The sequence below is a fragment of the Haemorhous mexicanus genome, chromosome 14, assembly GCF_027477595.1.
Source record: "Haemorhous mexicanus isolate bHaeMex1 chromosome 14, bHaeMex1.pri, whole genome shotgun sequence".
Taxonomy (NCBI): Eukaryota; Metazoa; Chordata; class Aves; order Passeriformes; family Fringillidae; genus Haemorhous; species Haemorhous mexicanus.
Genome location: NC_082354.1, coordinates 12636083 through 12652990, shown reverse-complemented (window position 1 = coordinate 12652990; position 16908 = coordinate 12636083). Strand labels below are relative to the sequence as shown.

At 42.6% G+C, this 16908-nt stretch overlaps 1 protein-coding gene across 2 annotated transcripts in view; it reads right to left on the bottom strand.

Moving 5' to 3' along the window:
• Positions 1-16908, bottom strand: part of NRK (Nik related kinase) — an 89413-nt gene that overhangs the window by 10452 nt on the left and 62053 nt on the right. For both annotated transcript variants that reach the window (XM_059859415.1, XM_059859414.1), the window contains exons 19-28: positions 15104-15201; positions 14604-14731; positions 10934-11027; positions 8705-8878; positions 8082-8211; positions 7480-7638; positions 5739-5882; positions 4390-4524; positions 2548-2648; positions 1833-1982 (exon numbers count right to left, since the gene is read on the bottom strand). In XM_059859415.1, coding sequence (XP_059715398.1) covers positions 1833-1982; positions 2548-2648; positions 4390-4524; positions 5739-5882; positions 7480-7638; positions 8082-8211; positions 8705-8878; positions 10934-11027; positions 14604-14731; positions 15104-15201 — 1313 coding nt within the window. The remainder of the gene's footprint in view (positions 1-1832; positions 1983-2547; positions 2649-4389; positions 4525-5738; positions 5883-7479; positions 7639-8081; positions 8212-8704; positions 8879-10933; positions 11028-14603; positions 14732-15103; positions 15202-16908) is intronic.

Below are 16908 nucleotides of genomic sequence, written 5' to 3'. Positions count from 1 at the left end.
CGCCTTGGGACTCGCATGAGCGACCGCAGCAGGTAAGAGATGCAGAAAGAGGTGGGGAACCAGGAAAAGAGGCTACCAGAAAGCAAGAGTATCTCAAGTCAGCCTGTTAACAGTCTGGGCTATTGCCACCACAAAGCTCCTTGAGGTAAGTATCCGGTTCTAGCTCTTTTGAAATAATAGAGTATCAAAAAAGACAGAGCTGCCGTAGCAGCTGATTTATTTCAGGTCTAAGACTGAAAGGAAAATATATTTTTAGTCCGTGCTAACTTGTGGCTGAAGAGCTCTCACAAATGCAGTCAGTCTCAGGTGCCACACATATTCAGGGCAGTCACCTGGGAAATCTCTCTCATCAGGTACCTAATTGTATTTGCAGCCAGTTGAAAAAGTAAAGCCTCTAAGAAAGTTCACTTTTTTGTCTTTGCCTTTCTTCTCTTGGGCAATTATGCTAATGATCCTTTTGACAAGTCACTGCTCAACTTGCTCAGCAACCCACTTCCAGAAAGGCACGTGGGTACCATGCTTCAAATTACAAACTGATGGGAATTCATCATAGCTGACTAGTTAACAGAGGTACTGTCAGATAAAATAAACCCTCTAACAAGACAAATACTAAGTACCTTAAAAAAGCAACACAGAAATAAACAGTACAAGCCTTTAGCAGGTGATTCAACAGAACAGCTAGAAGTCATTTTTCAGTTCAGAGCAGTCTATAAATCTAACAGCCAGTCTTACACACTGTGTCCATCAGGAACACAGGTCTGACAGAACGTGGAGGCTGTGGCTTGCAGGGGCAGCAGAGTGATCAAGTGGCTTGCACAGGAGGAGTAGGGTTTTCATCTGGGTTGAAAACGAGGGGCTGAGAGTGGAGAAAAGTTAAAAATAGATGGATTCACAGCACAGGCTGCAACATGCAGATCTAGGATGAGATTTCTTCAGACCTCCAAAGCATAACTTTGGGACACATGGTCTGGGGATGCAAGGAGGACATGGCACCCCCAGCCCCTGTGGAGCACTGTTGACTTCAGGGAGGGTTCAAGTGTGCACAGAAGTCTCTCTGCCAGGGGCTCCCTTCAGATTGGAGCCAGTCTGGAATCTGCCAGTTTGCTAAACCTAAGCCCCCAAGATTCTCTAGCTTTTGGGACTCAGCTTTGAGAAGAATAGCTAAAAAATAAGCAAACAAACAGAAATCCAAAAATATTAACACTATAGCATAGATTGGACAGATTGGACAGCCCCATGCCAGCCATTCACTTCTGCAGGGCAATTTGCTGTTATCTGAGCTGAAGCAGGAATTTAGTGCTCACCATCATCTCAAACACAAACACAATGCAGGTAGTACACATACCCCTGAAATCAACATCTTCATTCTAACTTACTGACAATCTAATGAGAAAGTCCCAAGGAAAAGGTAAAACTTCTTCTGAATTTACAGTGGTTTCATGGGCAACTGAATAGCAAGAAGATCAGCAAATTAATTTGGTCTGAAGTCGGTTTCTCCTGTCTGCACAGTGGCAGATTGTAAAAGTCACCTAAATTCATGTAGATATTATTGTGTCTTTGACTGTTTAAGTCCTAAATTTCCAGGATAAATCAATTAAAATAAGTACTGTCCATACAATAAGACTCTCTGACATTAAACCACTAAAATTGATATTCTAAATGCGATAAAAGCATTTAAACAGGACTTCAGTGCTATAAAACTATGTGAAAAGTGGTTTGCATCAGCTGCCACTAATCATTCTATTGAAAAATAGCACAACTCTTAATCTGGTCATCATCAATACAAAGCCCAAAGAACAAAGGCAATAATGTAGTTTTTTGGATTCTCTTACGTGTGTTGGAAGGTACAAGTCATACACAGATCCAGAGTCCACATCAATGGCATGAAATCCCACTACTGAGCCATATATGACCTTTAGTCTTTGCCCATTTTCAACAGTCAGGTCAACTGACAGTGGTTTGTGATGAAGTGAGGTAAAGGACTGGAAAAAAGAAAAATGCAGTTTGCAGCACAATAAAACTGTTGGTTTGCAGAACTACATTTAGGATCCTAAGAATTCTCAAAACTCAAAAGTCACACAGCTATTTTGGTAAAATAGTAGGTTACATTTAAGGAGCTAAGTATCCATCATCCACTGAGTTGCAAGGACAGTTGGATAATTCATTTGTGGTTTGAAAATGAAATCAAGATTCTAGAAATCGACTAGGCAAAAAGTAGGCTGACTACCACTGTGTTTAATTTCATCCCCTTTTGAGGGAAATCAACATCAACTTTGTCAATTCAAATGCACATTTTGGCACAGCACCTGCTGAGTTTGGCTGGGGTAGAGAGAAACAAGTCATTCACATCTAACACTCACGACTGTGACAGTTTCATGTTTGCCATCTCCAAAGTACATCAAATGCACTACATTTTCTTTAAAAGAATACTCAGTTTATCTTTAGCTAGAATAAATGTTATACAAAACAACAAAAACAAAAGCAGAGCACAGATGAGAGACAGTGAGAGACAGTGAGACATCTGAACCAAAGTGATGTTTCACTTACCTTAAAAGCCATGAATTTGTGATAAGGCTTTGGAGCCCAAGCATAAACCTCCACTGAGTTTTTCAAAGCGATTACAAGGAATTTGATTCTCTCATATTTTACTGTAATACAAGAAGAACAATTCCTTAGGTACCAGACAAACACTTAAATCAAAGACCATCTCAACACATGAAATAATTTCAATGGATTACTTGTAGAGGTAGACATTATCCAGCATGGGAGACTAATGCATTCTAAACATCAATGTTTAATATCACCAGTGACAGTACCTTGACTGGAAACCTACAATTAATTTATTTTCAGTAAAGCCAAATTACTGTTACCAATAGTTATATATTCCTTTTCATATAGTGATAAAAAAAAAAATCTCACTATTCAGAGAAAAAGTTCTTGACCATGCAGCTAAACCAACCTGCTTGATTTTTTAAGTATGAACACACCCCACCACTACTGGTTATGAATAAGCTACTGTTGGAGGACTGGTGGTTGTTGGCTGAACAATTCTGTCAGACTTGGCAGGATGAATTTTCATTTCACTGCTCATCTGTGGGTTTAATCCCCAGGTGCTGCATGGGTGAAGGACTCCCATCTTTCTGAGATGAGCAAGCATTTAAGAGATGAGCAATTTCTCCAAGACAATTAAGGTCATGCTGGGCCCTTTGAGAATAAATGAAGAAAAATGCATTGAAAATTAAGATTTCTTTGTGCAGTGTGTTTTCACAATGGAAAACATGATTCTATCTCACATAGGCAGAGAACAAGAAAACTCAGCAAGCTCCACCAAAATGCAGAACAGTAATTTTTTTCTTTTCTACCTGGAAAAATAGCCATACAACCAAAGGTCAAGATACAAGAAGATTCACCAAGAGAAAAACAGCAGCAGCTGTGCTGTCAAAAACGCAGGAGTGTCTTGTCATATGTAAACACAGAAGCTCCTACCAAATGTTTGCCTAATTTTAGGATAAGTATTTTGTTGTTGTGTTTTTTAAAAATGCACCAAACCCAAGGATGAGCAACTGAAGCAGAATATGTGGGTGCTTAGCTGTAATCACAGTTAAAGTAACAACACACATCTGTTTTCATATTCTTCCTTGAGTTTTACCCCTGCCACTTCTAAAGCCAAAAAGCAAAACCTTCAAGCAAGGTATTAATGAGAAGCAGCCACCTCACATTTCCTGCACTTCTCTGTATCATGGCTTTGACTTCGAAGAAAGTGCCACTTTCACACCATCCTTCACCAAAGCAAAACTTGTGCCATATATATCTGCCCCCACAGTTAAATGACAGAAATTCTCACAATCTTCACATTAACCTTGAGGAATGAGCTGCCTGAGAGCCCAAGAAAAGTGAGATGGTACCATTTCCAGGGTGTTTAAACAAAGGTATATTTGGGTCTTTCATGAGAGAGAGAAGGATGAGCTGATCTTCCTAAGGATATCCTACAAATATGATTCACTAGAACTTGAACTAGGTCCAACTTCTTAGCAGTTACCTCGGGCCAAGAGGGAAGCTGAGTAGGTGGAAAACACCAGTTCAATTAAAACCTTAAGTAACTACAGAAAAACAGAAGCATTGACTGAGCACAGACTATGGCTGGCACTCCTTCCTTCCAGCCATTACAGGGAACAGCCATAACATCCTCTGGTAACTGCTGCAAGAAGAGATGCTGCCTGAAATGACAGAGAGCAAGGCACCTGCCATGTACAACAGGGAGTCTTGAAAGAACTCATGAGATATTCACCCAATACAATCCTGAAACAAAGCTGAAAAAAGCTGCTGTCACCAAGACGCAAAAGGAGGATGATTAAGCATCTCTCTGAGGAAAAACCAGGAAATCCTTACCGACTTTGTAGTGCACACAGCCTTCCAGGTCACCAACGGACACCCAGCCTTGCCGCTTCTCCACCTCTGGATCATTGCGCAAAATTTTATTTCTCAACCATGACAAGTAATACACCCTCAACTTATTCTTCTTCCCTGGGATTTGCAAGAAGAGACAGAGTACTTGAACTCCCTGAAGTACAAACTCTCCCCCAATTACAAAAAGCTAGAGTTTTGTGACCTTGAGTACAGCAGGTACTTGTGCCTTGCCAGGGTGAGAGAACATAGCAAAGGCATGAAAGGAGTGATGGGGACACACAGGGGGAACTGGCACAGGAGCCATTCTATGGCACTGGGCACATGTGCACTTCCCTTGTGACTCAAATTTCATGCAAGACTTTCACACCTGACTAAAATTCCTCCCTCAGGCCAAAGAACAGGTTTCTACAGACACAGGTGTTATCAGAAACTAACTGTTGACACTAACTGTTCATCCTGGAACACAGGCATGTCCTATAATGGCCACTTTGAATAAGCTGTTGACGTGGTTCCAATTAACTGCCCATCTTCATTCAAAGTAGCTATTTTTCTTCTGGATGCCTTTGCACTTGAGAATTATTTTGTCATCCTTCATATCAATCACTCTTTTTGTTGTATTATCTCATAAGCAACCTATGGTCAGCAGCACTCTGGGACCACAGATTACTCTGAAGAGAAGGACTATGTCATGTCCCTGCAACAACTGGACCTGGCGGTATGGGACAAACAGCTGTTGGCACTGCCCACCATGATGAGTCTGGATTGGAGACAAGCTGCTACTCCTTGTTGGACCCACACCTCTGACCTCGGTATGTATTGTGCATCCATTGAGGCCACTCTCTGCCATGGGGAATAAGGCCAGAGTCCAAACTGTTTCCTGACAGAGGCTGAAAATCTCCACTTAATGTTATTGATGCTTTCACAATACAGATCCCTCTCATGTTACTGCTCATACCTCTTGCTGAACACAGGATGAGGTTGTATCATGATAATGTTAATAGAACTGCACTTAGATAGATGCTCACCCATCACAGAAACCAGAAAAGTGACAAACTACAGTTTGCAGAGAATCAGCCCATTTTAGGAATATGAAACACTCTGTACTTCCCACAAACCATTTTACACATTAACCAGGCAATGAATTGTCCCAAAGCCACTCTGGAATGGGAGGGTAAATGTTAAAAATTCAGCAGAGTTTTCCTATTAACAAGAATAACTGTCCTGTGATTTTCTGAAAGAGGAAATTCCTCAACCTAGTTTATAACCTAATTCTTCTTTTTAATTGCCTCCAACCCCAGCGTGGGTCAGATACTTTTAGCCACTGAACCAACCTGATATAGTAATTAGCACATTGAGTCCTTCCAGAACATCCATTTGCTGGAACCGTCTCCTCGTAATCAGAGTATAAACTCTTCCTTGCCCACTTCTGTCCAGCAGCCACAATCCATTCTCTGTTCCCACCAATAAATTTACCCCTGTCGATACATGAAAAAAAATACTGCATAAGTCAGCTAATGATTCAGAGGTCACTGAGTGTTCACTGTTTTGAGAACCAATTTTTATTTAATCTCACTTAATGGAACCTGATAATTTCTCTGTTGCTCTGTGGATGACTTCCCAGAAGAAAAAAGCTCTTTTAGAATTTTTACTCAGAACAGCTGTATACCTATGGAACTTGAAGGATTAGTAGCTCTGCTGAAGTAAATGTGGATTTAAACAAAAAGGAGAATATTCTGTGAACCTGAACTTCTTGGGTGACCTTGGAATGTACCTGTGTCCAGTGCAAAAGTCCCAGTCCAGCATCATTACAGTAGTGACACAGGAGACCCACCTAAGTGTTCAAAGGGTCCCCATCGACTACAAAAAACAAAAACAAACCCCCAAACTCTCTTTTTCCAAATACAACATTCAAATAATGGGGGCACCAAACTTGTGGGAAGAAGCGCTGTGTTACAAGGAGGTGCAGGGTTTGTTTGAAACAGTCTCTGGTTAGGAAAACGCCTTCAAATGCCAATTAAGGAAGAGAAGGCTTCACTGGGTTGCTGACATCAGAGAATGTCAGAAATTGTGTTTGGCTGGAATGACATCTATGTTTCTAATCAGCAGATTCTAAAGACACAACATAAGGTATCCTGCTGTAACAAGCACCCTCCTCCACTGGCAATGCTCTGACAAGTACCTGGTGCTCTTCAGCCTCAATGCACATTTAATTACACACCCTACCACACAGCTCTGTTCTTAATTTAAAATTTTGGATTCCTACAAACGCACATTACACAAAATCTGTGAAGCTATAAACTGGAAATTTACATTTGCTTTGGATAAGATTCCATCTACTTCATTCACTTGCCATTCCAGGCTCTGAAAGTGAGGAGAAAAGGCTGGGTGAGTCCCATAGAATGCATCTGCTCTTCTGAAGCAGTAAGATAGTTAAAACAACTCAAGAGTTTGGGTAATGTATGACTGGGACAAGGTCTACAGCTGCTGAGAGTGACCTGACTGCTGCATCTTGGTTTTACCCCACGTGAAGCTGACCCTGTAAAAAGCATGTAAGCTTAAACAATGGTTCAGTGATGTTCCATAATAACAGAATAAGCAGACAGCTGGAACTAAGCACGACAAGTCTTTGGAAAGACCTGACCTGCTTTGGATCCTTGGAATACCTAATATATGAGACAGCTAAAGGCTTGGTGTTTGGATTATTTCCCCTGGGTCAGGGCTCTGTGATCAGCTGTATCCATGTGCAGCCCAGATGAGTCTCATGAGCCACAAAAGCTGCTGAAACATTTGCAACTTTTGGCTCTCCCAAGAGCATGGTTTCAACTTGGTGCTTGATCAAAACCTTTTCTCATTGTGATGCACAAAGTCCTTTGCAGCTGTATTTCATGTGTTTGCCATCTTGCCCTGGGAAGACAGGGCCATGTAAGTGACACAGGTATCAGCTCAGAGATCCACTCCAGCACTCTCTGCCAGGAGAGTAGCAATACAACTGTGAAATCTGCCTAGCAGACACTGCCAGCCACTCCTGCTGTGCCTGCCCTCCACACACCTGCCCAAGGACCCCCAACTTACCCCACAGAGCAGCACACAGGACCTCGGAGTTGAATTTCTTCTTGTATTTACGGATTTCTGGGCTGTCACTTTGTGGGCGGATATTGGTTGGATTGACATTGACAACAGAGCCCTTCCTTGCATTTTCCCTCCTGACAGGCTCGGGTTTGGCACTAGATGCTGGAATGAAAGACACACACAATTGTGGAAAATGTGAGTGTTTGGTTACAGTTCATATCTGAACCACCTTGTTCATGGTAGAGCAAAACAAACCCCAGAGGTGTGAGAAAACACCCTGAGAGCTTTGTATAGCCAAAAAAAAAAAAAATCTGGAAAATTCCTCAGGCATTCCTGAGAAAGCATGGTGGTAACACAGCAGGAGAGCACAGCAAACCACACCTGGAAGAAGGGCAGAAGCAGTACAATGAAATTCACAGTAATGTGAAGTTCCAGTTTCAGGAGACTACTCGGAGTTTTCATTTCTAAGCAATAAGCCCTTGCCAAAAAAAGAAAAACCACCACAAAAAAAAAAACCAAAAACAAAACAAAAAACCCCAAAAAACCCAAAATCAGAAAAAAATGCCCAGGAGGAACATTTTAATGCAAAGGCAAAGCATACTCACGAGAACTACTGGAAGGTCCTACTGGACTGGTGGGAGGGGTGATTGGCAGCAGTCTCGGATCTATGAATGATGTGAAGGATGTTGTGGAGGATGTGCTGCTCTTGGCAGGTGGGCTTTCAGCACAGGGGCTCTGCAATGAGAAACAGGAGCTGCCTCAGGCAGGCAGTGCTCAGGGCACACACCCTGTGGTGCTCTGACAGAGCTGTTACCTGCCTCAAGTGACCCCTCTCCGCACAGGCCCATGCCCACAGCAGTGTCAGAGCCCTCTGGGGCTGCCCTGTGCTCCCTCACATGATGCTTGGGTGGCAGAAAGCCAGGGACAATGAGCAGAGGCACATCAGAATGCTGCCACAGCAAGGAGCAGAAGGTGTGAGTCCTCTAGCTCGTGCAAAAGGGGAGAAAAAACAAAGCAAGGAAATAAAGAGAGCAGAGACGGAGATGGGGGGAAATAAGTGGAACAATGAAATCTGTTAGGCTGCTCAAGATTTCTTATCTTCCCCCCCAGATAAAACTTTTAAAAGAAAGAAGGGATGTAGTGAAAAAACTCATTGTAAAAAGAGACAGGATAGAGGAACTTCAAAAGGCTGGAGCTCAATCCAGGCAATCTGTAATTTATCTCTTACCTTAGTCAGAGGTTTGTTCTGAGGTTCCTGGCAAGTCAGTGGCACTTGTGGCGAGTTCACAGAGGAGTCTGTAATTTGGCTTTGCTGGAGGAGATCTGGCAGGAGATAGTTCTGGTTGTTTATGCTCCAAAGGCCTTCTTGAGTGTTTGGAATTTGTTTCCCTAAAATCTGATCCTGCATGAGAACATACAGATAAACACCACATTTAGTTTATTTCCAATGCACTCTCCAACTCCAGTTAATTAGGATGATAAGTAATGAGCACATGGAGAGGAGTGCTCTCCCTTGATGCATCATTTAAAGACAAACCCTATGGCAAGATTAAAACCAAAAATTACCAAAACATACCCAAGTGTATAGCAAACATCTAAGATGACAAATCTGGGGTTTACTCCTGAAGAACTCCACAAATATTCTTCATCTACATTACCTCAAGCACAGAAAAAGAAATAACTTCTGCCTCAGAGATACCAGGTCAAATGATTTGCTAACGAGTTTCAGAGCTGACCTTGGCATACCGCAGACAGAAGAAGGCACTTCTTGGTTCTGGACCTGCATTTAGTTTGAAGTCCTTCACCATTAATTTCATTGCTACTTTCCATTCACTGAATTAGGAAACCTTACTCCAGAAAGAGGACATTTAGTAGGACTCAGCATCAGCACTTCCAGTACAGTGACATTTGGTTCTGCAGATCTCCTTACAGCATCCCATGGAAATACTTGAGAACTTTGTGAGGTACCACACAAACTCTTTCCCTGGCAGCACTATCCATGGAGTCAGAGGTGGGTTTCTGGGAATACATTTTATGTTTTAATTTAGATGTAAAAACTGAAACCAAAATATGCAAGTCAGTACTTGAGATTGGGGAACCAAGCCAGTATGGGGCTTTTTAGTTCAGTTCTCAGTCACATTCAACTGAGCAAAACCAAACCAAATCCCCATTTGAATCACTCGGGCAGTTTGGTACACACTAACCACTTCAAAGCTGCTCATGCTGATGGGACAAGGAAAGCAATGCTAGAGATGATGAGGAGACTCATGGTAGCTGTAGCTGGAGGGTGAAAAAGGGTTCAGAGGAAGGGATGGGAGGCTCCACAAGAAGGGAGGAGAAGACTAGAAGGCAGAGGAAAAATTTATGAGGTGTCAGCCATCTGCCTGTTCTCCCTCCCACACTCTTTCCTCCAAATCCACCAAAACACATAACCTCAACTCTTTATCATCCTCCCTCATCCTCAGGGTGGGCCTCAAAGACCCCAACATTCTCCGTTCCCTCAAGCAGCCTGGATATCAGGGGGAAGTGGAAAAACTGGGCTGGTTTTCCCACAAGAGAAATACTGGTTTATGCCCCATTTATAGCTCTTTCTCCAAAGCAGAGTCTTTTCTCCTTGAGGATGGTGGGACAAAGGCCAAGTGGAACTCCCTCCCCAGGCAGGAGGGTCACCACTCTGGTCTGAAGTTTAGAGACACCAGAGGTAAAGAAAACTCCTTTTTCTTTCTACCCTGACACAGCTCTGGAGAAAACACCACTTTCACAGTGATTTATTTTCCCTATCTGTGAAGCAAGAATACACTCAGTAATATCCAAAAAGGGCCCTAACACCAAGTACAAGTCTTATTACTGTAACTTTTTTCTTGTTTTCAACCACAAAGAACATTGTTCTGCTTTGTCTCTCTTCATCTTTTCTGTGCTGATATTTATCACAGGGGAAAATCCACATGACTGGAAGCCTCTACTAGAAACTACAGCTGGAAGGAACCACAACATGACATATGAGAAGACAAGAATTTTTGCTAAGCCAGTAGAGAGAGATAAAGTGGTTTTCCCCTGTTCTGGTAATATTTTAAGCAGGAGGAGGTAGTTCACTTTAAATGGAATAAAAAGAAGTTAAGATTTTTTAAAAGTAGCAACAATGCACACCAACAATAATCAACAGTGCTTTTTGCCCAGTGCCTTCACAAAATACCTTGACATCAGAAACTACTACAGGTCAATAAGAAGGACAAATGAAGAATTGCAATTTTGTACCTAAATGTAAGCATTTCTACAGGAAGCACAAAACCTGAAACTACACATATTTTTTCAAGGCTTATAGCTATAATTTGCAATGACTGAGCAGGACTTCAGAGTGAGAATGCTCCCAAGAAGTAATGGATATGGCATTTATCATGCACATTAATGACCTGACTCCCCCTCACTGTACCCACCCCCTTACAAATGGCCAAATTACCTTCTGTTCTGCCACGGTGCTTTGGGGTTTCAGTTCAATTCCATCTGGTACCCTTGTCCTTGAGAAATCTGCAATTCTGCTGCTGAGCAGTTGCCTGGTAACAAACTCCAATTAATGAACAGAACTACTTCAGGGGGGAAAAAAAAGGAAAAAAAAAAAAGGAAACAACTACACATAACCACGTTCAAAAGTGAACATAATTAACATTCAATAGTTACACTCAAAGGTTCTTGTACAAAAGCAAGCTGATTAGTCTGTGGATCTGCCTGAATGGGCTTGTGCCTGAGGACCACTCACACACAGCAGGAAGCTCTCCCTACCTTGACAGAGAGCATCCCTTCATCTCCCTGCATTTCATCCATCATCTTTCAGACACTGTGTAGCTCAGGCAAGTCCCTCAAGCTGTCATTTGGGAAGTGCCTACTTCAAAACTCCTGTCTCCTATCACAAGTTCCCCTGTGGGGTGTAATTATGAGCCACCCTGCTCTCCAGAGAGAGCAGCAGCTGCTCTGCCATGTGCTGCCATCAGGGACCTCTCTGCCAGTGCCTGCTGGGACAGGCTACACTGGAATTTTATCCTGTGAATCAGTCCCTGATACATGGACCTCCTCACCTTAAAAGGAAACACAGAAAGTGTTGCCCAGTGCACAGAAGACAGAAGAAAGCAAGAGCTGCTGGACTGGCTGGGGCCAAGAGTCCTCCTAGCCCAGCATCCCGTCCTCAACAGTGATCAAAAGCTGATACCAAAAGCAAGAGTGAGAACAAGGCAAGTGTCTGTTGTGAATTCCCAGTACATCACTGCTTCCTGCACTGCCTGAGGTATCTTTGCATTTTAAACTTTTTCACCCAAGTGGAACTGCTTCAAACACATCCTGGCCCCATTTCTGCACACTTCCACCTTAAATGATTTATTTATCCCATTTATTTATTTATACTCATATCTTTTTTACCGCAATCCATTTAAGCCTATTACATTTTTGCCTTCTTTCCAGTAATTATAAAACTGACTGGATTCAGCCAGTGTGAAGGGTTCTATAGTACTATGTGCCAACTGGTAGCAGACTGAAATGTATTTTTTTCTTTTAAATGATGCCACATGTGATAACAAAGAAGGTTTGGTGAGAGACCTACTGATTTAAGACGGGTATGTAGGAGTAGAAGTTTCTGTGGCATTTTTTGTTGTTTATTTTTTGGTTTTGGATTGTCTCCCCACTCTATGTGAGTGGGTAAATATTTGCATAAACTTAGAAGGAATGACAAGATGTGGTTTAGGATCAATGGTAAATGCCAGGACCTGTTCTTATTAGGGAAGCAAACAGCAGCTGATCTTAAATAATGTCAACCTCCAACTTAGGAGAGGGAGAAAGTAATTCCTAGCCAAGCACACACCTGCATCTACCTTGTCCAAATGCTGGTAGGAAACAGCAATCAAAGAGCAAAGAGAGGAAACTGAACTATACAAATGAGTCCCAGGATCCTCAGTGTTTTAGGGGCATACTGCAGGCATTGGAGGAGGAAGCACTCTCCATAAAGCAGGAGAAATTAACATCAATGAATAGATGTTCTAAAAGGGAGGTAAGACACTGGATCCTATACACTGACACTCTTTCCTTAAAAACAAAAAACTGAAGTGGGTGAGGAAGAAGTCTGGCTATCTCACTGTAAAGAACAACAAGACCAGAAGTTGCTTTTCTGGTGAAACACAGCAGCCCTCAGTCCAGCACCCTCAGCCTTCTCAGGGTGGTTACCAGGATTCATCCAAGAACATAGGAAACTCCTTCTCTTGCAGATGTCCCAAGAGTAGCCCTACTGGGCACCTCCAGGAAAGCTGGAGTGTGGGTATCAGGTGCTGTGCCACAGCTCAGGAAAGAACAGGAAAACACAGATTGGTTTCAGCAACCCACTAAAACTTGGCCCAAGGTCCTTCAGCCAGAGCCCCCTCAGAAATACTCCAGAGTGCAAGGGGCTTCAGATCCTACATGCTTTAGAGAGCAAAATACCCCTAAACCCTTCACTTCATCCAGAATATGCAGTTTCAACACTGGCTGCTCCTTTCAGCCAGGATCACTATCCTATTTGCTATTTATTTGGCATCAATCAGGATATAGTTCCTGAAGTATCTTTTAATATAAATGATGTTCATCCAGGATGAAGGGACTTTGTTAATATCAAGATTATACCTATGATTTTACATGGGCTCTTGCAGTGGGTTGTGTGCACAGGAAGGTAAATGTGACAAGGAGCATCCTAACTGCACCTCTCCAGAGGATGGGTGGCTCTCAGACACAGAGGAGATGCAAATAACAAATGCAGAGTTCCAAAGGCAGTGATACCACTCCTTCAAATCATACAGCATGCAAGGATCACAGCAATCTGACACTTACACAGCAAAGTCATTGCTACAGGGCAAATCCATATTTTTATGTAGAGTCTTTCTGAGGTCTAGGATGAATTCTATGACCTAGAGTGAATAAAACTTTTTACAGATCAGAATAAGGTGGTTTAGAAGAGGATCAGTAGGAAAACAAATGCATTATAGTAAAAGTCAGCTCTTTCAGGTGCACTGAATAAGCGACAAGATTTTTAACATTCTTTTTCCTCATCTCAGCCTTGAAAATGAACTTCAGAAATGCAAATGAGGAGCATATGCAGGCACAAAAATTCTACCTCTTCAGAGCAGCAGAGGGGAAAGGACTGGTACCAGCCCAACACAATAACCTGCCAGCAATGCTCCAAATCTGGGCATCTCTGCCTAACACCTGACAAAACTGCATTTGCAATTCTGTCAGAAGAGCAAGAGCCCCATCCCAGAGAGCTCTGTGGCCCTGGGATGCACTTCAAAGTAAATCCTAAAAGCTGAATTAAACTGAAGTCTCTTTGCAAGAAAATCAGAAGTTTCAATCACCAATACTAAAAAATGTTTCTGTTTGCTGTTCTTGACCCCCTGACTCCCTTCTCTGGAGTAGCAAGCTATTCTTGCTCCACTACTTCTCAGCAGAATACACATTTTACATGACAGGTAGAACACCACAAGATGTCAGTCACAAAACCAGCAAGATAAACTGGAAAGCTAGAGAGACACAGTTCAGGTGGGATCAGCTGGAAACCACAGCAGATGCAGAATGTCAGTATTAAAAATACAGAACATTTTACAAAACCATCTCTCCTTTTCATGAACAGCCCTGGTGAAGAAATCAGCTTTTCAGTGGCAATTATTTCTCCCAGAGTGAATAGACTATGTGATCTCAGGGGTAATGTCTGCCTTGTTTTCTCCACTGTAACCTGTATTTGTCATGAAGGCACACAGTTTTTACAGTTTTGATTCTCTCTCCTTTTCTCCTTCAAAAATTCCATGTAAATGTAGATCAATGTGAAGTAACCCCTATAAAAGCACTACCCAGTATATCCAGTTAAAACAAGACATTTCCTCATTGTCCCAGGGCAGCAAGTCATCAAAGTGTACTATTACCCTGTGCACATCTGATGGAGCAAACATTTACCCCCAGGAGTTCATTAAAATGCAATTAAATTGCTTAATTACAACTGACACAAATGAGTGACAGTAACTTCAAAGGAGGGGGAGTATTTAGGCATGCTAGCTTTTCCTAGATATTTCAAAGTGTGTAACAAGAATAATATTATTATCAAAAATAATAATAATCAAGCCAACCTTGTATGGTTTGTGTCATCTTCATCACTGCTGCTGCTGCTGCTGCCTTCATCACTTGAGGAGGAATAGTCTGCTGCTTTTAACAAGGAGTTGGCACTGTCCTTCACCTTGGCAAAGGAGCCTGGACTCTGAGCAAAGAAAACTCAGCTGAAGAACCCATTGTTAAACAGCACCTGCTGTATTTTACTGTCCCAGCATACACAGTTATGGTCACTTCCACCCCAAAAAAAGCTTTACTAGGAAGCTGAACTGGTTCTGTTGGTCCATCACAGGTGGGTATCTCACACAGGAAAGTGACTTGAGCCAAAACTGGACACTCTGCTGAGGACCTGAGCTGGACACAAGTCAGACCTGGACTGAGAGCAGTGAGCTTGAGCCAGCCTCACACACCCCTCGGGCTGACTCATGAGTGACAGCAAACTCACACACCAAAACAGAGCTGTCTGCACAGTGAAAAAAACAAACAAATCAAAAATATCAGTGGATTTAAAAGAACCTACTGCAATCTGGCCTGGATGAGAAACTTTTTCAGGCTTCTGATGCAACTGCACGTGGTTCTGGGACAAAACATTCTCTGCCTTGGCCAGTCCTGGGTTCCCTGGGGGTAAAAAAACCCAAAAGTTTCTTTTTCTAAGTGTACATGCAACAGGTGAGAGAGCAAGACAAGCACACATAGCAAGGACCCAAAGCAGACACCAATCTCTGCTGACAAACTTCTCTTTTCTCCTTTGTTGCAAAGGAAAATCTCATTGCTTGTTTCCCAGTGGTTCTAGAAGCTGCAATATTACATATATAAATTGATATTGATGAACTTTAATGCAGCAAGCAAACCAAACCCTTGGTAACACACTCCCACTGCACATCAGCCAGAGCTCCATGGAAAGGGAAAAAGGGAAAAGATGAGGGCATCCTAATCCCTTCCTCTGATCCTCTTGAGGAGAGACAGCTCCTCACATCACCAGCTGCTGGTCACACTCCAGCACCAAGGGGCCAGGCAGCTATTTCCTGTCACTGCAAGAAAGCTCAGGAGCCTGAGCCCCCCTACACACCCCTGGAAGAGAGGTGCTGCCAAGATTTGGCCTTCATAAAACTGTTACACAAAACCAGTCCAAAGTGATTATCTAAACCCAACTAGGTGAGGGCAAACAGCTGAGCTAAACTGCAAATCTCCCTGTGGAATGTGGGTCTCCCACTGCCTGCAAGCACTGGGAAAAGCAAAAGAACCCTGGGGTGCTCTGCACAAAACCCCTGACACAAGGGAAAGGAGGGAAAGCCACTGTCCCCCCATCCTGCCCTGGGACACACTGGCCAGCTCAACACTTGCCTTTTTCAGCAGTTCCTCCCATGACTACCCCACTATTACCAACAGGGCTCTTTGTGAGTTAAGGGGGGAGAATTCAAGCTCACACAAATGAGGATTCCTATTTGGTAATTTAGTTTTGTCACAATGGTTTCATGTCTTCATCCATTTTGCAAAGCTTTCAAAACTCACAATTCCTTACTGGTCAATAAGCAACTAAGCAACTCAGCAGAACTATTAGCTTTAAAGTATTTATAGTCCTTTCCTCCAATTCATTATCCCTGTGGGTTTGGGAAAGCAACAAACTCCATCTGAAATGCCATATGCCAGAACTAGCTGTAATTTAATGACACTTAAGAACTCAAGGAGACAGTTTAAACCACAAGGGAGGTTTTCTATTCTTTCCAGTTCTGGTGAGATTTTTGCTTCCCCATGCCAAAATAGCACAGGAGTTACACATCACATGGACTCTGCAAAGTTGAGCTGGGCTGTTGCATGTTGTTCAACTCTGTTATTCAAACACAAAATGACATAAGAGCAAAAAGAAACAAAACCCAAGCAATTTAAAGTGTGCTTTGGATTTCTCTTGAAGAAAAGCTTCCTATTCTGTGTAGCTAGTAAAAGCAAAACTGGCTTGATTGTGTAAGTGTAATAAATAAGCAATTTGTTCTCATTTATCAAGGGCTTTTAAATTAACAATGTAAACCTCCATATAAAAATAAATGACCTCATAAGATCACTGGGGTGGTTTCAGAACACTTTTTGCATCCGCCCTGCTTTGACTTGGATCCCTCATGTTCCCAGTCTTTAGTGGCCAACCTGGATGCAAGGCCTTGTGACACACCAGAGCTCTCTGGGGGCTACACAAGAACTGCCCTGCAGCTGACCCACAGGAAACACCCGTGGGAGTAGCAAGAGAGGAAAAAGGCTGTCCACTTCTCCACATCCCCATCTGCCAGAACCTCAGCAACCAGAACCTGTACTGCAAAAATCTTCACAACCACG